General features: G+C 42.8%; 1 protein-coding gene across 1 annotated transcript in view; it reads left to right on the forward strand.

The window, feature by feature from the left end:
* STK31 (serine/threonine kinase 31) overlaps window positions 1–21005 on the forward strand; it is a 160961-nt gene that overhangs the window by 101307 nt on the left and 38649 nt on the right. The window contains exons 11-16 of the mRNA XM_069729864.1: window positions 7931–8053; window positions 9122–9301; window positions 12959–13075; window positions 14381–14500; window positions 16347–16478; window positions 17763–17864. Coding sequence (XP_069585965.1) covers window positions 7931–8053; window positions 9122–9301; window positions 12959–13075; window positions 14381–14500; window positions 16347–16478; window positions 17763–17864 — 774 coding nt within the window. The remainder of the gene's footprint in view (window positions 1–7930; window positions 8054–9121; window positions 9302–12958; window positions 13076–14380; window positions 14501–16346; window positions 16479–17762; window positions 17865–21005) is intronic.

Raw genomic sequence — 21005 nt, forward strand, 5'->3', positions numbered from 1 at the left:
TTTATTGGTTATTTTAAATTTTTGTGGAAATTCAAAAATTGAAAAGTGGGGTGTGCAATATTATTCGGCCCCTTTACTTTCAGTGCAGCAAACTCACTCCAGAAGTTCATTGTGTATCTCTGAATGATCCAATGTTGTGCTAAATGCCTAATGATGATGAATATAAGCCACATGTGTGTAATGAAGTCTCCATATAAATGCACCTGCGCTGTGATAGTCTTAGGGTTCTGTTTGATTCACAGGGAGCATCATGAAAACCAAGGAACACAACAGGCAGGTCCGTGATACTGTTGTGGAGAAGTTTAACCCCTTAGTGACAGAGCCAATTTGGTACTTAATGACCAGGCCAATTTTTGCAATTCTGACCACTGTCACTTTGAGGTTATAACTCTGGAACGCTTCAACGGATCCCGCTGATTCTGAGATTGTTTTTTCGTGACATATTGTACTTCATGTTAGTGGTAACATTTCTTCGATATTACTTGCGATTATTTATGAAAAAAAAAAACGGAAATATGGCGAAAATTTTTAAAATTTTGCAATTTTTAAACTTTGTATTTTTATGCCCTTAAATCAGAGAGATATGTCACGAAAAATAGTTAATAAATAACATTTCCCACATGTCTACTTTACATCAGCACAATTTTGGAAACAAAAATTTTTTTTGCTAGGGAGTTATAAGGGTTAAAAGTTGACCAGCAATTTCTCATTTTTACAACACCATTTTTTTTAGGGACCACATCACATTTGAAGTCATTTTGAGGGGTCTATATGATAGAAAATAATGAAGTGTGACACCATTCTAAAAACTACACCCCTCAAGGTGCTCAAAACCACATTCAAGAAGTTTATTAACCCTTTACGTGCTTCACAGGAACTGAAACAATGTGGAAGGAAAAAATGAACATTTAACTTTTTTTTGCAAACATCTTAATTCAGAACCATTTTTTTTATTTTCACAAGTGTAAAAACAGAAATGTAACCATAAATTTTGTTATGCAATTTCTCCTGAATACGCCAATACCCCATATGTGGGGGTAAACCACTGTTAGGGCGCACCGCAGAACTTAGAAGTGAAGGAGCGCCGTTTGACTTTTTCAATGCAGAATTGGCTGGAATTGAGATCGGACGCCATGTCACGTTTAGAGAGCCCCTGATGTGCCTAAACAGTGGAAACTCCCCACAAGTGACACCATTTTGGAAACTAGACCCCTTAAGGAACTTATCTAGATGTGTGGTAAGCACTTTGAACCCCCAAGTGCTTCACAGAAGTTTATAACGTAGAGCCGTGAAAAAAAAAAAATTGCATTTTTTTTCTACAAAAATGATCTTTTTGCCCACAAATTTTTATTTTCACAAGGGTAACAGGAGAAATTAGACCACTAAAGTTGTTGTGCAATTTCTCCTGAGTACGTCGATACCCAATATGTGGGGGTAAACCACTGTTTGGGCGCACCGCAGAGCTTGGAAGAGAAAGAGTGCCGTTTTACTTTTTCAATGTAGAATTGGCTGGAATTGAGATCGGACGCCATGTCGCGTTTGGAGAGCCCCTGATGTGCCTAAACAGTAGAAATCCCCCACAAGTGACCCCATTTTGGAAACTAGACCCCCCATGGAACTTATCTAGATGTGTGGTGAGAACCTTGAATGCCCAAGTGCTTCACAGAAGTTTATAATGCAGAGCCGTGAAAATAATTTTTTTTTTTTTTTCCACAAAAAAGATTTTTTAGCCCCCAAGTTTTTATTTTCACAAGGGAAACCAGAGAAATTGGACCCCAAAAGTTGTTGTCCAATTTGTCCTGAGTATGCTGGTACCCTATATGTGGGGGTAAACCACTGTTTGGGCGCACGGCAGAGCTCGGAAGGAAGGAGCGCCGTTTTGGAATGCAGACTTTGATAGAATGGTCTGCGGGTATTATGTTGCGTTTGCAGAGCCCCTGATGTACCTAACCAGTAGAAACCCTCCACAAGTGACCCCATTTTGGAAACTAGACCCCCCAAGGAACTTATCTAGATGTGTGGTGAGAACTTTGAATGCCCAAGTGCTTCACAGAAGTTTAGAATGCAGAGTCGTGAAAATAAAAAATATTTTTTTTTCCACAAAAAAGATATTGTAGCCCCCAAGTTTTTATTTTCACAAGGGTAACAGGAGAAATTGGACTGCAATAGTTGTTGTCCAATTTATCCCGAGTACGCTGATGCGCCATATGTGGAGGTAAACCACTGTTTGGGCGCACGGCAGAGCTCGGAAGGGAAGGAGCGCCTTGTTGGAATGCAGACTTTAATAGAATGGTCTGTGGGCATTATGTTGCGATTGCAGAGCCCCTGATATACCTAAACTGTAGTAACCCCCCACAAGTGACCCCATTTTGGAAACTAGACCCCCCAAGGAACTTATCTAGATGTGTGGTGAGAACTTTAAATGCCCAAGTGCTTCACAGAAGTTTAGAATGTAGAGTCGTGAAAATAAAAAATATTTTTTTTTTCACAAAAAAGATATTGAAGCCCCCAAGTTTTTATTTTCACAAGGGTAACAAGAGAAATTGGACCCCAGAAGTTGTTGTCCAATTTATCCCGCGTACGCTGATGCCCCATATGTGGGGGTAACCCACTGTTTGGGCGCACGGCAGAGCTCAGAAGGGAGGGAGCACCATTTGACTTTTTGAGCACAAAATTGGCTGTCGTGTTTGGAGACCCCCTGATGTACCTAAACAGTGGAAACCCCCCAATTCTAGCTCCAACCCTAACCCCAACACACCCCTAACCCTAATCCCAACCTGATCCATAATCCTAATCACTAACCCTAACCATAATCACAACCCTTACCCCAAAACAACCCTACTGTCAACCCTAACCATAACCCTAATCAAAACCCTAAATCCAACACACCCCTAATCCTAATCTCAACCCTAACCTCAAACCTAACCCTAATCCCAATACACCCCTAATCACAACCCTAACCTTAACCCTAATCCCAAACCTAACCCTAATCCCAAGCGTAACCCTAATGCCAACCCTAACCCTAATACCAACCCTAATCCTAACCCTAATCCCAGCTCTAACCCTAACTCTAGCCCCAACCCTAGCCCTAACTTTAGCCCCAACCCTAACCCTAGCCCTAAGGCTACTTTCACACTTGCGTCGTTTCGCATTCCGTCATGAACCACATAGAGAGAAGACATGTTGTACAGGAGATCAACAGGACAAATATACACAATTATCAAAAAATATTTATTAATGAACAGTCCAATAAGCGCACAATACAATTAAAACCAATTAAAAAACACACACAGAGGTGCCCGTAGTACCGGGAACCGCAGAAAACCTTAGCCCACAGACAAGAATATTAAATATAGTGGCACCTGAGAGAGCTGACATATACAATAGAGCGTTTCCAGAGAAAAGGATTAACATGAAGGTACATGTAACATATCCCAATTCGATGAAACAATACTAAATAAATAATAATAATAGATTCAAATAACCCTGGAACACACTCCTAACTCCTGAAGGGCAGACAGACCACGTATGTAACCAACACACCCTATCTAAAGACCTGTAGTGGTCCATATAGCATTACACCCACACATAGATATGGTAATCCCACTGAAAAAAGTAAATAAAAATCTAAAGGTGAGGTATAGTAAGTGGACATACCAAAAAAAAAAGGTAATCAAAAAAATGCGAAACCCATGCGGGGTCATAGAGGGTGAATAGCAGGTGGATGAGAAGTCAAAAATTACTGGTCCGGTCCGTCCTATCAGTCAGGATGCCAGTCAAATTGTCCTAGAAATTGTGTCCATGGGGCTAAGTTGCCCTACGCGTGTCGCCGCATGCAAGCAGCTTCATCAGGGGCAGGCATTCCGTCGCAATCCGTCGTTTTGGACAAGAAACAGATCCTGCAAATGTGCCCGCAGGATGCGTTTTTTGCCCATAGACTTGTATTGCCGACGGATCGTGACGGATGGCCACACGTCGCGTCCGTCGTGCACTGGATCAGTTGTGTTTTGGCAGAGCGTCGGCACAAAAAAAGTTCAATGAAACGTTTTTTTGTACGTCGCATCCGCCATTTCTGACCGCGCATGCGTGGCCGTAACTCCGCCCCCTCCTCCCCAGGACATAGATTGGGCAGCGGATGCGTTGAAAAACTACAGCTGCTGCCCACATTGTGCACAATTTTCACAACGTGCGTCGGTATGACGCATTGCGACAGCCCCGTACCGACGTAAGTGTGAAAGAAGCCTAACCCTAAATTTAGCCCCAACCCTAACCCTAAATTTAGCCCTAACCCTAAATTTAGCCCCAACCCTAACCCTAAATTTAGCCCCAACCCTAGCCCTAACCCTAGCCCTAACCCTAGCCCTAACCCTAGCCCTAACCCTAGCCCTAACCCTAGCCCTAACCCTAGCCCTAACCCTAGCCCTAACCCTAGCCCTAACCCTAGCCCTAACCCTAGCCCTAACCCTACCCCTAACCCTACCCCTAACCCTACCCCTAAGGCTACTTTCACACTAGCGTTAACTGCAATCCGTCACAATGCGTCGTTTTGCAGAAAAAACGCATCCTGCAAAAGTGTTTGCAGGATGCGTTTTTTCTCCATTGACTAACATTACGCGACGCATTGCGACGGATTGCCACACGTCGCAACCGTCGCGCGACGGTTGCGCCGTTTTTCGGCCAACCGTCGGCCGCAAAAAACGTTCCATGTAACATTTTTTGCAGCCGACGGACCGTCTTTTCCGACCGCGCATGCGCGGCCGGAACTCCTCCCCCACCTCCCCGCACCTCACAATGGGGCAGCGGATGCGCTGAAAAGCAGCATCCGCTGCACCCGTTGTGCGGCGGAGGCAACGCTAGCGTCGGTAACCTCGGCCCGACGCACTGCGACGGGCCGGGCCCGACGCTAGTGTGAAAGAAGCCTAACCCTAATTTTAGCCCCAACTGCTGTTCTCCTGCCGTCCGGCAGATGGAGACAGATGGCGGGCGCACTGGGCATGCGCCCACCATTTTCTTCTGCTGGCGGCCAGGAGGAGCAGCAAGAGGATCCAGGGACCTAGGTGAGTATGCTAGGGTCCCCGAATCCCCCTATTTCTCTGTCCTCTGATGTGCGATCACATCAGAGGACAGAGAATTACACTTTACTTTTTTTTTTTTTTTTGCGGTCGCCTGTAAACAGTTAATTACCGGCGATCGCAAAACAGGGGTCGGTAATACCGACCCCGATCATGCTCTTTGGGGTCTCGGCTACCCCCGGCAGCCGAGACCCCAAAGATTCTCCCGGTGCCGGCCGGCGGGCGCACTGCGCATGCGCCTGCCATTTTGAAGATGGCGGCGCCCACCGGGAGACACGAGGAGCATCGGGGGAGCTAGGTAAGTATTGGGGGGCCACCTGGGACCCCTTTTCTCTGTCCTCCGATGTGCGATCACATCGGAGGACAGAGAAATTAAAAAGAGATCGCGTTTTGTTTTTGTTTTTTTGCGATCGCCGGTAAACGGTTAATTACCGGCGATCGCAAATGCGGGGTGGGTTAAAAACCCCCCGAATCATGTTCTCTGGGGTCTCGGCTACCCCCGGCAGCCGAGACCCCGGAGAAAATCGGCCTCTGGGGGGCGCTATTGACTTTTTCCACAGCGCCGTTAATCAACGGCGCTGTGGTTTAAGTACCCTTAGCGGCCGCCGTTAAAAGGCATATCGGCGGTCGCTAAGGGGTTAAAGCGAGATTTGGATACAGAATGATATCCAAAACTTTAAACATCCCAAGGAGCACTGTGCAAGCGATCATATTGAAATGGAAGGTGTATTGGAAGGAGTATCATACCACTGCAAATCTACCAAGACCCGGCCGTCCCTCTACACTTTCATCTCAAACAAGGAGAAGACTGATCAGAGATGCAGCCAAGAGGCCCATGATCACTCTGGATGAACCGCAGAGATCTACAGCTGAGGTGGGACAGTCTGTCTATAGGACAACAATCAGTCGTACACTGCACAAATCTGGCCTTTATGGAAGAGTGGCAAGAAGAAATCCATTTCTTTTTATGGACATCTTTGAGTGTTGTTGGGTGACACAACAAACGTGGAAGAAGGTGCTCTGGTCAGATGAAACCAAAATCTAACTTTTTGGCAACAATGCCAAACGATATGTTTGGCGTAAAGGCAACACAGCTCATCACCCTGAACACACCATCCCCATGTCAAACATGGTGGTGGCAGCATCATGGTTTGGGCCTGCTTTTCTTCAGCATGGACAGGGAAGATAGTTAAAATTGATGGGATGATGGATGAAGCCAAATACAGGACTATTCTTGAAGAAAACCTGTTGGAGTCTGCAAAAGACCTGAGACTGGGACAGAGATTTGTCTTCCAACAAGACAATAATCCCAAACATAAAGCAAAATCTACAATGGAATTGTTCACAAATAAACATATCCAGGTGTTAGAATGGCCAAGTCAAAGTCCAGACCTCAATCCAATTGAGAATCTGTGGAAAGAGCTGAAAACTGCTGTTCACAAGCGATCTCCATCAAACCTCACTGAGCTCGAGCTGTTTGCCAAGTAGGTGTAGAGATCACAGAGTAGAGCAGGGCTGTGTGTCCTGACATGTTACACACAGAGAAGGTCTGACATTATCTGGGGGTGTGTCATTCATTTATTTTTTTTCTCTGTATCACTCACCGGCTTAGGATTGGTCAGTATCATGCAGAGGAAATGTACACTCCAAGAGACAAATCTCTCATAACGTTCCCTAGTTCTTAGCATAAATTAGAATCTAATGTTTACAAACTTACTGTATATACTCGAGTATAAGCCGACCCCCCTAATTTTGACACAAAAAACTGGGAAAACTTATTGACTCGAGTATAAGCCTAGGGTAGGAAATGCAGCAGCTACTGGTGAATTTCAAAAATAAAAATAGATGCTCCATACCGTTCATTATTGCCCCATAACGTGACATGGCGTCCGATCTCAATTCCAGCCAATTCTGCATTGAAAAAGTCAAACGGCACTCCTTTTCTTCCAAGCTCTGCGGTGCGCCCAAACAGTGGTTTACCCCCACATATGGGGTATCGGTGTATTCAGGAGAAATTGCACAACAAAATTTATGGTTAAATTTCTGTTTTTACACTTGAGAAAATAAAAAAAAATGGTTCTGAATTTAAATGTGTGCAAAATAAGTTAAATGTCAGTTTTTTTCCTTCCACATTGTTTCAGTTCCTGTGAAGCACGTAAAGGGTTAATAAACTTCTTGAATGTGGTTTTGAGCACCTTGAGGGGTGCAGTTTTTACAATGGTGTCACACCATTATTTTCTATCATATAGACCCCTCAAAATGACTTCAAATGTGATGTGGTCCCTAAAAAAAAAAATGGTGTTGTAAAAATGAGAAATTGCTGGTCAACTTTTAACCCTAATAACTTCCTAACAATAAAAAACTGTTGTTTCCAAAATTGTGCTGATGTAAAGTAGACATGTGGGAAATGTTATTTATTAACTATTTTTTGTGACATATTTCTCTGATTTAAGGGCATAAAAATCCAATGTTTGAAAATTGCAAAATGTTAAAAATTTTCGCCATATTTCCGTTTTTTTCATAAATAATTGCAAGTAATATCGAAGAAATGTTACCACGAACATGAAGTACAATATGTCACGAAAAAACAGAATCAGCGGGATCCTTTAAAGCATTTTAGAGTTATAACCTCAAAAAGTGACAGTGGTCAGAATTGGAAAAATTGGCCTGGTCATTAAGTACCATATTGGCTCTGTCACTAAGGGGTTAAACTGGTCAATCCATTTACTACAAAAAAAACCTTTAAGGATTAAAATCCAGGACTTGATTTGTCCATATGGGACATCTGTTAAACAATTAATATGTTTATTTATATTTATTTTTAAATATTCTTCATGATTCATAATCTGTTAACTCAGGTTGAACTCGACTTGATCATTGACAAACGGAACAAAATTAAAGAACAGCTAAATTCTTCTGTAGAAGCGTTTGCTATTGAGGTTGACGAGTTGCCACTTGAATCAAGGCTCGCAAATCTTCAGGTATGAATTTAACAAATTGGGCAGTAATTTAGGAATTCAAGAAATTATCATACTTGGATAGATTATACATTTCTATTCAGTTATTTTGTGACTTTGATAGTTAAGTATATTTTACTTTTGTTATTCAATCAACATTTATTACAGATTCAAAGAGGAGTGTTGGCTCCTTCCATATGTCTGAGTTATTACACGTAGTCCCCACAAAAACATTCTAAAACGTCATTTCTTAGATCTGTACAGTGTGCCGATCTACTGCTATTGCTTCAAAGATAAATTATATATATAAATTGTCTCCATCTCCCCCCTCCTGTAATAGGCGTCAGACGTTCCTTTCTGTAAGACCCACTGCTGTGCTCTATACTAATGGTTAATCAGAGATGTACATTGCTTTTATAAGTAGATTATGTTGGGGTATGTGCACATGTTAAGCATTTGCTTTCTTTTGTGTCATGTTTTTTTCTCCTCATTTTTTTGTCTAAAAAACTGAAGCATTTCCTATTACCGGCAAAGTGAATGAAATGAGATTCCCAAAATCTCATGCACAGGTTGCTTATTTTTTCCTTGCAGATTTGAAGCGGTTTCAAGTCTGCATCCAGTCAGTTGTGTAAAGCGTAACTGTTGTTGCATATTTAATTTCATAGAGGAGCATTGCATGGCGAATAAGTCTCCTTACACTGGCATGCCAGAACCGGTATGTCACGCTCCACAAGGAGAAATGTTACCTCTTTGGCCTCAGAATTGAGAATATTGATAATGACTGATCAATTTTGTCAGAGTAAGAAGCAGATTTCTCTGATAAGATCTAATAAAAATTCGCTTATTTTCATGTGTAGTATTGATTCATGAAATAATGCATAACCATCATCTTAACTTTGAAGTGTTTTTCTCCTATTTTAATGTCTGTAGGTGAGGTGGGGGGCATAAAAAATGCAACAAAAGTTCTTTTTTTATGCAGCATTGGTAGAGATGCGTTTTTGATGCAGAAATGTCTGCAGTAAATATTGGAATTCTCTGTACCCCTGGTGACTGGAGCCGGGCCATATTCTTCTTTCCTCTGTCTCCATACAGGCACTACTGAATTCCCTTGAAGTTGTGTATGGAGCATCTTGTGACTGTGAAGATTCGGATGCTGGATTCCAGGAGTTTTATAATTGGAAACAGGCAAAATTGGACAAATTCAGCACTCTCCGAAGTGACACGGACAGCTCTCTGGGCCTTCTGGCTACATGGTTGGCTAACATTGAAAAGGTGTACTTGCCAAATCTATTGAAATGAATGATAGTTATCGATAGTGGAATTTGCCAATATAGTTATTTCCCCCTTGCTGTTGTCCCTCTACATTATTCTTACTATTCTGACTTAATGATCTCTGCTTCTCAATTAGTGATTTAGCGTTTTGGATATCTTACACGTACCATTCTGGCCTGTGTTTCTGATCAGCGGCATGAATGTATTTGGTTCTCATCTTATCGAATACAATATCTGAATAATTAGTAAATAAGCAGGTTAGAGAAACAAACTGACCAGCGTTTCCCAGTAATCTGCTGTGTAGGACCATTTTACGAGGGACGATCCAAAAGTAATGATCGGTTATTTCTATTGCACACAGAAATTAAAATAAAAAGTTTTCTTCTCTCTTAGGTACCCACTAGTCCAGGAAAAAAAATTACTTAAATAGATCACGATTCCCGGGAGCTACATTCATTTGAATATGAACTACCGAGGAGTGAACATCAAAATGGAAAAAAACGAGCTCAGAGCTGTCATCAAATACCTCTGCTTTAAAAAAAAATGACTACCAAAGACATACACAGCGACTTGGTGGAAACATTGGGGGACTCTTCTCCTCCATATTCCAGAGTTGCACGCTGGGCCAAGGAATTTAAGCTGGGAAGAACATCGACGGAAGATGAACATCGTGAAGGACGCCCATCCACGTCCCTCAATGAAGAAAACGTGAAAAAAGTTGAAGAAGTTGTATTGGCAGATCGAAGAGTGATTATCAGGCATGTAGCTGAGGTCACAGGGATCTCATATGGCAGTATTCAAAGAATCCTTGCAAAAGAATTGCATATGAGAAAGGTCTCCGCGCGTTGGGTGCCAAAAATGTTAACCGACGAGCAAAAGAAGAAACGAGTTGACATTTCAATAGCAAATCTCGAAAAGTTCCAAGCAGACAAGGAAAATTTTTTGTCACGTTTTTTGACCATGGACGAGACCTGGATCCACCACTTTGATCCTGAAACTAAACAACAATCGATGACGTGGAAACGAGCCGACGAACCAATGCCGAAGAAATTCAAAGTGTCAAGCTCAGCAGGGAAGGTTATGGCGTCCGTTTTTTGGGACGCTGAAGGAATTATTATGGTGGACTATTTGGAGAAGGGAGCCACTATTACGGGCTCCTACTACGCAGAACAAATAAGAAGATTGCGGGAGGCTATCAAGGAGAAAAGGCGCGGCAAACTGCGGGCTGGAGTGCTGTTTCACCAAGATAACGCGCCGGCTCATAAAGCTGCTGTTGCCATGGCTACCATTCAAGAAGCGGGCTTTGAACTGGTGGAACACCCCCCCTACTCACCAGATCTAGCCTCCAGTGACTTCTTTCTCTTTCCTCGGCTCAAGGAACACCTCCGGGGCAAGAAATTTGACGACAATAGCGACGTGATAACCGCTGTTGGGGATTTTTTTGAGGGTCAAGATCAAGAATATTTTTCAAAGGGAATTCTAAGTTTAGAAAAGAGATGGACTAAATGTATAGACTTGTTAGGAGACTATGTAGAAAAATAAATTTATTTTTTGACTATATTCATTGTGTTTAGTATTGATTATCATTACTTTTGGATCGCCCCTCGTATGTAATGGATTATTATCTATAGTAGTGCTTCTCTGTCGCTTCATTGGTGGACACTGGAGACCTTTGGTGTACGCTGCTGCCACCTGGAGGCTGAGACTAAGAATTACTACTAAGATAAAAAAGTTCCTCCCCAGCAGTCTACACCTATCTACTGAAAACCAAGCTATTCAGTTTAGCTTAGTGTCACTTGTAGGCAGACAAGTTAAGATGATCGCTGCATTATTGCATTATCGTATGCACAATCGCTGCTGATCGTTGTGCAGCAGTACATGCCCAACAGTTGAATGACAAATAATCGTTTGCCCGACTTATGCAGGCATGTAGTTTATCCGCAGCAGTTTTCCTCATGTTAAGAGAGCAGGTGCTGCCAACCATTATATATAAAATGTGACAGAATGAGGGAATTAATGATCACACCTATGAAACCCTCACAATAGCTGCAACTAGTAATTGCTTTTCCACACATCAAGATTTTTTTTTTTATACGTGCACCATCCATTCTTTTATGGTTAGATTAGACTTTCTAATATCAGTGCCTTTTGACTTTTCCATGTAAGGTTTTTTTTCCCTACAAAAATAGACTAAAAATAGACATGCCCTACTTTCATCTGGATGGCCACTTAAAAGAAAAAAACAAAGCCAAAACCGATCCCACACTATCATCTGCGTGCTTAGCGCAGTACAATACAAGCAACAAAGTAAAAACTGACACACTAACCAAAAATGGGTCCAGCAAACAAAAAAAAGTTTTCTGGTATGGAAAAAAAAAAGCTCTGTAAAGCTGCGTTCAGACTTTACATTTTTTTTAAAAAAGAATACGTTTTTGCTGCGATTTGTAGAAAAAAACCATTATGCCATCTGAGTCTGAAACCCTCTTAAACATTAGTAAGCGAACATTGTCATTTTATTGTTGATTGGCGCTCACTAAGGACACGTGCTCACATGAAAGGACTGCAAGGATAAGGCAAGGTATGGTGCTGCTTGGCTGAGAACTACAGCGGCCGGTGTGGCTGTGACTTCCAAATTGCCTATTGAAGGGAACCTGTCACCAGAAAAAACTCTCTTAACCTATAGATATGGGGTTAACCTATAGGCTAATAGCGTTATTACCCTTCGCGACGCCCGCACTTAGCTGAACGCTGCTGGGAGAAAAGTAACTTTATTCTCCACGTCAGCGTTCCAGTTTCTCAAACACCACTCTTGTTTTATAGAGCGCAGCGGCTGTATACGCGCCCCCGGCCCTTACTGACAGCCGGCCCCTACTGACAGCCGGCCCCCATGCAGAGCCAGTGTCGGGGCGCGGTTACAGGCGCCACTCTCTATACTCAGAGCGGTAACTAAACCTGCATTGGCGCCGCCATGTGACTGAAACCGGGGGGGAATTAAGTTCATTTTCTCCCCACAGTGTTCGGCTGCGTGGCGTCTTCGAGCAGGTGAATAACACGATTAACCCCATGTCTGCAGGTTAATAGAATTTTTCTGGTGACAGGTTCCATGATTTGACTGTGCAGGGGGAACAGCTAGTTTTCCCACAAAGTGGTGCTGTAATCTGAAAACTACAGTGGCAGCTGGTCGTGTTAGTTCTGCATCACAGCCCTGACGTGACCTTACCTTAGTTCCCGACCTCCATTGTAAGGCGACTTTCAGAGCAACTTGTGGGCTTTCATTTCACAGCAGCTTGAGTGCCAAAAGTTGCTGATTCCTGATCTGTCAAGTTAAGGCCTCCACACACATTAGACTAAACCACCAATATCAACAGGCAGACCATCTAATGAATATGAGGGCCTCCTTACTCTTCCCCCGACCAATGATGCGGAGGGGATAAGGATGCGTTGTAATAATGCATCCGCTGCCCCCAATGTGCTGCGTTAACAAAGGATGCGTCGGTACGTCGGCCCGACGCACTGCGACGGGCCGACGCTAGTGTGAAAGTAGCCATAGCTGCCATCAGAACAATCCATTGTGTAAGGGCCCCGATACTCTGTTTTACTTATTTCTGGATGTACCTAGCTTTTGATTTACAACAATTACTTATTTTGTTCCTAAAGTTCTTTGACCTGAAATCACATTTCTCCTGTGGCTCATGTGACATTGTGTTGGATATTGATAACATCCTGGAAAAGGTTGATTGCCACGTTTCGAAGGAGCTGGAAATCTCTCTTGTGGTAAGCTTTATTTTAGGCCATTTCTTTTTAATGAGCGGTGAACTTGTGTGAACATGTTCTAATGTTTTCTTGGCAAGAGACGCTACTAAAAAAGTAGATGACTCCTAAACTAGGGAGTTTAATACATTTGTGGTTATACAAATGGTTTCATTGTAATATTTTCTAATAAATATGCAAAATGCCCCATTGTGATCTGTGACGCGTGTTCATGTACCATCGTTCTTCTTGTTTGGCTGATTGGTTTGAGGGGTGACTTTAGGTTACGCCATGATCTTCTAGTGAGCTTCCACACTAGTGAATGCTTCATTCATATTACATGCATGCAAGAATGGCCGCTACACAGTGCATGTATCTGTGCTGTTCAGGAAACGCAAAAGGGGAACACCAAACATTTGGCCAGGAAATCTGGAGCAAAGATTAGAAAAATTAAATAAAATTATCTTTTATTAGATAATCAATGGTATATGACGGCACTAAAAAAAAGAGTGCCTGCACTACATAAGAAACAAAATACCATACTTAATGGAGTTAAAAAAAAAAAAAAAAAAAAATAGTCTTGGACCATACACACAGAATTCCTAAACATATGTAATACAAATCAAATCTAGTACAATACAATAATGACTGACTTGTTACAATAGCCAAACAATCTACAGAGCCTAAAAAAATATCCTCAATATGATGACTATAGTGGGTTACAATGAATTGTCCAGACATGAGCAGATACTGCTATGTTAGAGAGAACCATCCATAAGGACACCTGCTGCTGGAATATAATAATAAATGTGCTGTTGAATTGCAAGGAAGGCCACACTATGGAAACAAAGTTAGTGAATACTAGTACTGTTCTGGTTCTGCATACTGTGTACATCCAGCTGCAAATGGACGATTGGTGTCAAACCTTAACCAGTCTGACATTGGTGACCTATTCTTGGAGCTCGTGCAGACGGCTGACATTCTGTGCACATGTCTGAATTTTTTTCTTTGACCATGCTGGTTCAAGGAAAAAATTGCTACATGCCTGAGTATGATCCAATATTCTGATCGTACTCTGCCATTCAAGTTAATAAGTGTGGAAACCCTCAGACTGCACTTGGATGACTTCTGAGTGCAGTCCAATTTCCATTTACTGAGAGAATGGTTTTCTGGTATGGAAAAAAAAAAGCTCTGTAAAGCTGCGTTCAGACTTTACATTTTTTTAAAAAGAATACGTTTTTGCTGCGATTTGTAAGTATTGTTCAGTATGTATTTATTGAAAAAAAAAAAAAAAGAGATCAGGTATATACTTTTTACCGTTAACTGCAGGAACCAGGTGAAGAGGATCGTAAGATAATCACAAATGCATATAACAGAGTCGTGAAGCTGATTTCTGAAGAGACGCGTCTCATCTCAGCCTTAAAAGAAAAATATGTGTCCAGTCTTGCAGTAAGTGACTTTAATCTTAGTCTGTTTTAAATAATCTTTGTGGCAAAAATTCAAGCGTAGATACTTAAATGTACAATTCATCAGAATACTTTTATGCTAAAAATGTCTTTGTAAGCATAAAACTTTTTTTTAAATTTTTTTTTGCCTTATCGGTGCAGTGATATTAAAAGTATTTGGCATCTAATAAGTTGGCTTTTAAGTCCAAGTGGGTGTTATCCGCTTTCTCCACAACAGAGAGGTAAATTAAACAAAATGTTTTTATTCCTTTCTGCAGCCACAATTACATTGTGTGTCCAGTTTAACATGAAAAATTGCACTCAACGAGTGATCTATATCGTGTAGAGCTATATTGTCAGTGCCTGTAGGTCCTGGCAATCACCCCACCCCCAGTAGACCCAGATCAGCTCTGCCAGTAACTTATGTCATTGTACTGTGCCGATTTCCCCTGTAACTGGGGCTGCTATGGACGACCCAGTCACAGTGGAACAAAGTTATGATGTCTGCAAAAAAAAAAAAAAAAAGGTCCAAGAAATGTTTGATCTTTGGGGAAACAGGATATACATAAAAGAATTATAGAAAGATTTTTTTAACCTGTTACAGTATCCGTTCTAAACGATTAAACTTATTACATTAAACTTACATCCTATGTAATTATGTTTTTGCAACCAGTTAATGCGATTATTAATGGCAAAAAGAAGAAAAGGGGGTAAACAACCTTGCATATAGAGAAGACTAGGAAGGGGAGGGATAAATAGTAGGAATGAGTAATTGGCCTATTTTATTAAACTCCTAAGTATTAACTGGTTAGAAGAGCCGAGAAGGTAGCCCACAGCGACCAGACAAGATTAAATTCTCAACAATCTTGTGATTCGGAACATTGACATTCAAAATATCTAGTATCTTGGATCCGAGCATGTAGAGCAACCCTAGGTGGCGGAGAAGTTTGTTTCCAATGATAGGCTATTAAACATCGTGCTGCTGTCAGTATATAGAGATCTTTATTAAATAGCCAATAAAAAAACATAATGCAAGTATCAAAAAGGGAATCCAGGAAATGACAAACGATCACCAAATACATACTGTGGAGACCCATAGGTAAGTGATACACAGTACTATATAGACTAATATTCACTCCATAAAGTGCAAGTACGCTCTGTAATACTGTACAATAGAACATATCAGCCCCCTACTAATGCATGGATATATAGGTAGTTAGAAAGCAAAAAGTGCAAAGTATTGCCTAAACATGCATAGCGAGGCTATAGTCTGATAGAGAGAGGAGTGGATAAGCACATAATTAACCGGTCATAATACCTGAGGGGAAACCACACTGCCACGAGCCCCTACGCGCGTTTTGGCACGGTGCCTTCTTCCAGGGGTGTGACACGGCAAAATGCACTTTTTCAGCTGTGTTTTTCCAGCTGAGAGATGCAGAAATGGTGCTGACATTTTACTGAACGTGTGCACATAGGCGAATAGTGATTTTTTTTTTTATTCAGAATTGAAGCTCATTGTATTGCAGCAGTAGAGGCTTCCTTGGCTTCAGCACGTTGGCTACTCTTCAAATATTCAGCATGGCCACTTGGTCTTTCATGAAGCTGTGAATAAATAGATATTCTGAAACAATGTTGTCAGAATTTTAATTCTGAATTTTGTTTTCTTGAAACATTGTTAATGCAATAAGGTATGGTGTAAGTTTGTGTGCAAATCTTGCATAAAGCCTTATCCAGCAGTGTTAAAATGTGTATAGTGTGAACAGTCTGAGTAGCTTTTAATTTTTCCCTGCTTGATATTCAGCATGTACTACAAGCTCTTTATATGTATATATTTAATTATTACATTTCAGTTCAAAAAGAACATGTCTGAATGGATAAATAAAAACCCAAATGTGGATGATTTGATAACTGTGAAGAAGAGTATTAAGGGCTTGAAAGCGCAGCTGAGATGGAAACTGCTTGAGAGCAGCAGCATGGAAGAGGTTTGATTAGTTTTAATGTCTTGTTTCTAAAACAAAGTAACCCATTGTTCTGTGTAACTGAATGAATGAGGGTTATGCAGTTTCACCATTAGGGCCAGTGCACTCATCGGGCAGGTATAGGCCCACTCTACCTTAGGGTACCGTCTCACAGTGGCACTTTGGTCGCTACGACAGCACGATCCGTGACGCTCCAGCGTCGCTCCATTATCGCTCCAGCGTCGTAGACTGCGGTCACACTTCGCAATGCATGGCGCTGGAGCGATAATTTCATGACGTATTTGCGATGTAGAATCAGCAGAGGAGGTGGAGAATATCGTGCACACTTTTGTTACACGATGCGATCATGCCGCCACAGCGGGACACTTGACGGCGAAAGAAAGTTTCAAATGATCTGCTACGACGTACGATTCTCAGCGGGGTTCCTGATCGCAGTAGCTTGTGAGACACAGAGAGATCGTAAGTATATCGCTGGAACGTCACGGATCGTGCCGTCGTAGCGACCAAAGTGCCACTGTGAGACGGTACCCTTACAAAGGATCACTCAGTCGAGAGCTTCTGTGTGCTGTATGAGAGGGTCCAACAGTCTGAATCGTTCTGTCCTCCACAATCATCTCTCAGGGCAGTCAGGAAGCCCTCATACGCAGTAGACTCTCGACTGACCGTGTTCAGCCAACTTTAGACCAATGTGTATGGGGGGACCTTTAGGCTATAAGGATGCACCAAGACTTTTAGTCTTACTATAAATGACTGCTACACAGTTAACGTAGAACGGCAGCTGTTGTATTGGCAGCTCTACGTTTGTATCTTCAGAATTTCTCCAGGCAAGCTGATAGTTAATAGACCTAAAAGGGTTGCCGAACTTGTGATGTTGATGACCTCTTTTCCCAATTTAGTGACCATTGCAAAGAATTGCTCATCTGCACTAGGTCAATAATATCGGACAGCATTTCAAGTTTAGGTATAACATTAGCTAGCTTGTGATAGAATAGTTCCTTGATTAATTATACTTTCCATCATTTTTAGAAACTTGTATCATGATACAATAGAAATCCCCCCTCCATTGGAGTTAATTCAGTGTTCCCAAATACTAATTAAATGGTTTATTATTTTCCTTGGGCAAAGTGATAGTTACATATAAATAAACACAGTGTGAAAAGTTTTCTATTTTTTCAAGGCATTTGTAGCCAACATGTACCAAAAATTGTCACGTAAATGCAGTGTAAATATTCCATAGCATGATTATGCTAAATATCCTATATATCTGATGATTTACCTGTTTTGCAGTCCGATGACTACAATGCAACAGCTCATAGTGAAGTGAAACATGAAATTGAAACCATAAGGAACAAGATATTCTATGAGATACAACAAGAGCAAAATGAATATGTGAGTTGATGTATTTTAAATGTCTTTGATTTATTTAAAGAAAACCTTTCAGCAGCATTTTACTAAGCAAAGTGCAGCCGGACATATTGGGGCTGTCATACTGAGTAAAATGATATCTCAGGTGAAGAAATCGGTTTTGTGGATTTTCTTTAATCTCTGAAGTTTCCTTGTATTCATATCTTTGTGTATTGTGGTGGGCCTGTGAGTAGGGTCTTCAGCTTTGTTCTGACCCCTTCGCTGTGTCTGGATGTTTTTTTCTTCTAATCTATTTAAAATTTCACGCTGACCCCGTCCGAGCCGCGTGCGCTGCTTGCACTGATCGAGCTCTTGGAAGTCTTCAGGAAAATGGTGCTGGTGGCAGCGCATGTGTAGATTTCTCAGTACCCCCCGGCGCCTTTTAACCCATTAGTTTCGTGCCAACCATTAGTACTAGCCGTGGGCGCTGCTTGTGCAGATTGAGCTCTTGGAAGTCTTCAGGAAAATAGTGCTGGTGGCTGCGCATGTGTAGATTGCTCAGTACCACCGGCACCTTTTTATTGAAGCCCACCATTGGTCCTAGCTGCGGGCGGCGCTTGTGCAGATTGATCCAATGGTGGTCTTCAGTAAAATTGCACCGTGGTGATGTTTTGATTCCATTTCAGAATGTCCAGTCATATATTTTTGCGGCTGTCACCCATGCTCAGTAGCTCTGGCCACCCACGCTCAGTATCTATCTGGCTGCCTGTATGCTCCAATGTACAGGGCATACGGCAGACGGGAATCTGCAGCTTTCTCACCATCACATTAGGGGGAAGTTCTGAGACAGTCTCAAGAACAGCAATAAGTCTATATTGACAATATAGGGAGTATTTTTTTTTTTAAAGCAATTATTTCTCCTTCGCCTCATTGGGGGACACAGACCGTGGGTGTATGCTGCTGCCACTAGGAGGCTGACACTAAGTGATACAAAAAAAGTTCTTTCTTCCCCTGCAGTATACACCCTCCTGCTGGCTCTCAGCTAACCAGTTCTTGCTTAGTGTCCGTAGGAGGCACACGGATGGGTCTGCTATTCAGACCCAAAACTCTGTATTATTTTATTTTTACCTTTTACATTTTTGATTTTAGATTTTATTTTTTCCACGGACGAATGGGGTGACGGATCCTTTCAAGGTTCCGATCTCCCTAAACCATCAACAGGCGAGCACAGAGAGTGTCATCTCTCCGTATCCTCTCCTGCGACGTGGGATGCCATGCCTGGGCTGATTCTTTGGGGCGACGGGTCCCTTCAAGGGCACCCCGCACCCTGAACGGACGAGCACATGGAGTGTCGCCTCCACGTTCCCTCTTCCCCAGCCAGGCCTAATGCTGGAGAACTGGCCCTGTCCACCTGGGGACTGAACTCCGTGGATGTACAGAGGTCCCTCTCTATGGAGTCGGAGCAGCCCCCACTGTCCCACCACTGTAAAAAGCGGATGGCACAAGGAGGTGGACGGGACGGTTCCTCTCCACCTCCCTAACAAAGGGATGGTGGATTGAGGTTTACACCATTTATCCCTGCACCGTCCACGCTGCAATACCTGACCTGCAGCAGAACAGTAGAGTGCGCGCGCTTTCCTCGGCACTGAAACCCAGTCATCCGCAGCGGCTCCATGCCGGAACGCGCACCCATGGTGAGTGGATCCAGTTGGCGGTGGACCTTTGCAGTGGGATATTTACATGCGAACAGGCAGCCTCAGCTTCCCTGTGGCCCACCTCCCCGAGGTAACGTTCCGGCCGGCTGCAAAAATTTAGCCCTCGTCTTCGGACGATGTGTAGGCCGCAGACGAATGGGGCGACGGATCCTTTAGAGCAGAGGTCCCCAACTCCAGTCCTCAAGGCCCACCAACAGGTCATGTTTTCAGGATTTCCTTTGCATTGCACAGGTGATGCAATTATTACCTGGGCAAGACTAAGGAAATCCTGAAAACATGACCTGTTGGTGGGCCTTGAGGACTGGAGTTGGGGACCTCTGCTTTAGAGGTTCCGATCTCCCCAAACCATCAACAGGTGAGCACGGCGAGTGTCGCCTCTCCGTATCCTCCGTGGGATGCCAAGCCCGGGCTGATTCTTAGGGGAGACTGGTCCCTTCAAGGGCACCGATCTCTCACGGAAGCCGTGCCCGTACTATGGCGCGCGCTCGGTCCTGGTGCTGGGGGCTCGGTGCGTCATTGACTGCGACCTATGGACGCACTCGCCGGCGCGCTTCCGGTCCTTGGCTCTGTGGTCGGAGGCGTGCACCTGCTCTGCACCGGCGCCATGTAATTATGGCGTCCCTCATTATTTTATCTCCAGCAGCTGTGGGGGAACTATATATATGCGGTTGCACCCTACACACGCCACTCCTTGACGAAGCGGTTGCGAAACGTGCGTTGGAGTGGTGTGTGCGGGGGCTGCGGCACGCATTCCTGGTTGATAACGGCTGTTCTTATTTTATATACAGGTCCTTCTCAAAAAATTAGCATATAGTGTTAAATTTCATTATTTACCATAATGTAATGATTACAATTAAACTTTCATATATTATAGATTCATTATCCACCAACTGAAATTTGTCAGGTCTTTTATTGTTTTAATACTGATGATTTTGGCATACAACTCCTGATAACCCAAAAAACCTGTCTCAATAAATTAGCATATTTCACCCATCCAATCAAATAAAAGTGTTTTTTAATAACAAACAAAAAAACCAACAAATAATAATGTTCAGTTATGCACTCAATACTTGGTCGGGAATCCTTTGGCAGAAATGACTGCTTCAATGCGGCGTGGCATGGAGGCAATCAGCCTGTGACACTGCTGAGATGTTATGGAGGCCCAGGATGCTTCAATAGCGGCCTTAAGCTCATCCAGAGTGTTGGGTCTTGCGTCTCTCAACTTTCTCTTCACAATATCCCACAGATTCTCTATGGGGTTCAGGTCAGGAGAGTTGGCAGGCCAATTGAGCACAGTAATACCATGGTCAGTAAACCATTTACCAGTGGTTTTGGCACTGTGAGCAGGTGCCAGGTCGTGCTGAAAAATGAAATCTTCATCTCCATAAAGCATTTCAGCCGATGGAAGCATGAAGTGCTCCAAAATCTCCTGATAGCTAGCTGCATTGACCCTGCCCTTGATGAAACACAG

Source organism: Ranitomeya imitator, chromosome 6 (genome assembly GCF_032444005.1).
Source record: "Ranitomeya imitator isolate aRanImi1 chromosome 6, aRanImi1.pri, whole genome shotgun sequence".
Taxonomy (NCBI): Eukaryota; Metazoa; Chordata; class Amphibia; order Anura; family Dendrobatidae; genus Ranitomeya; species Ranitomeya imitator.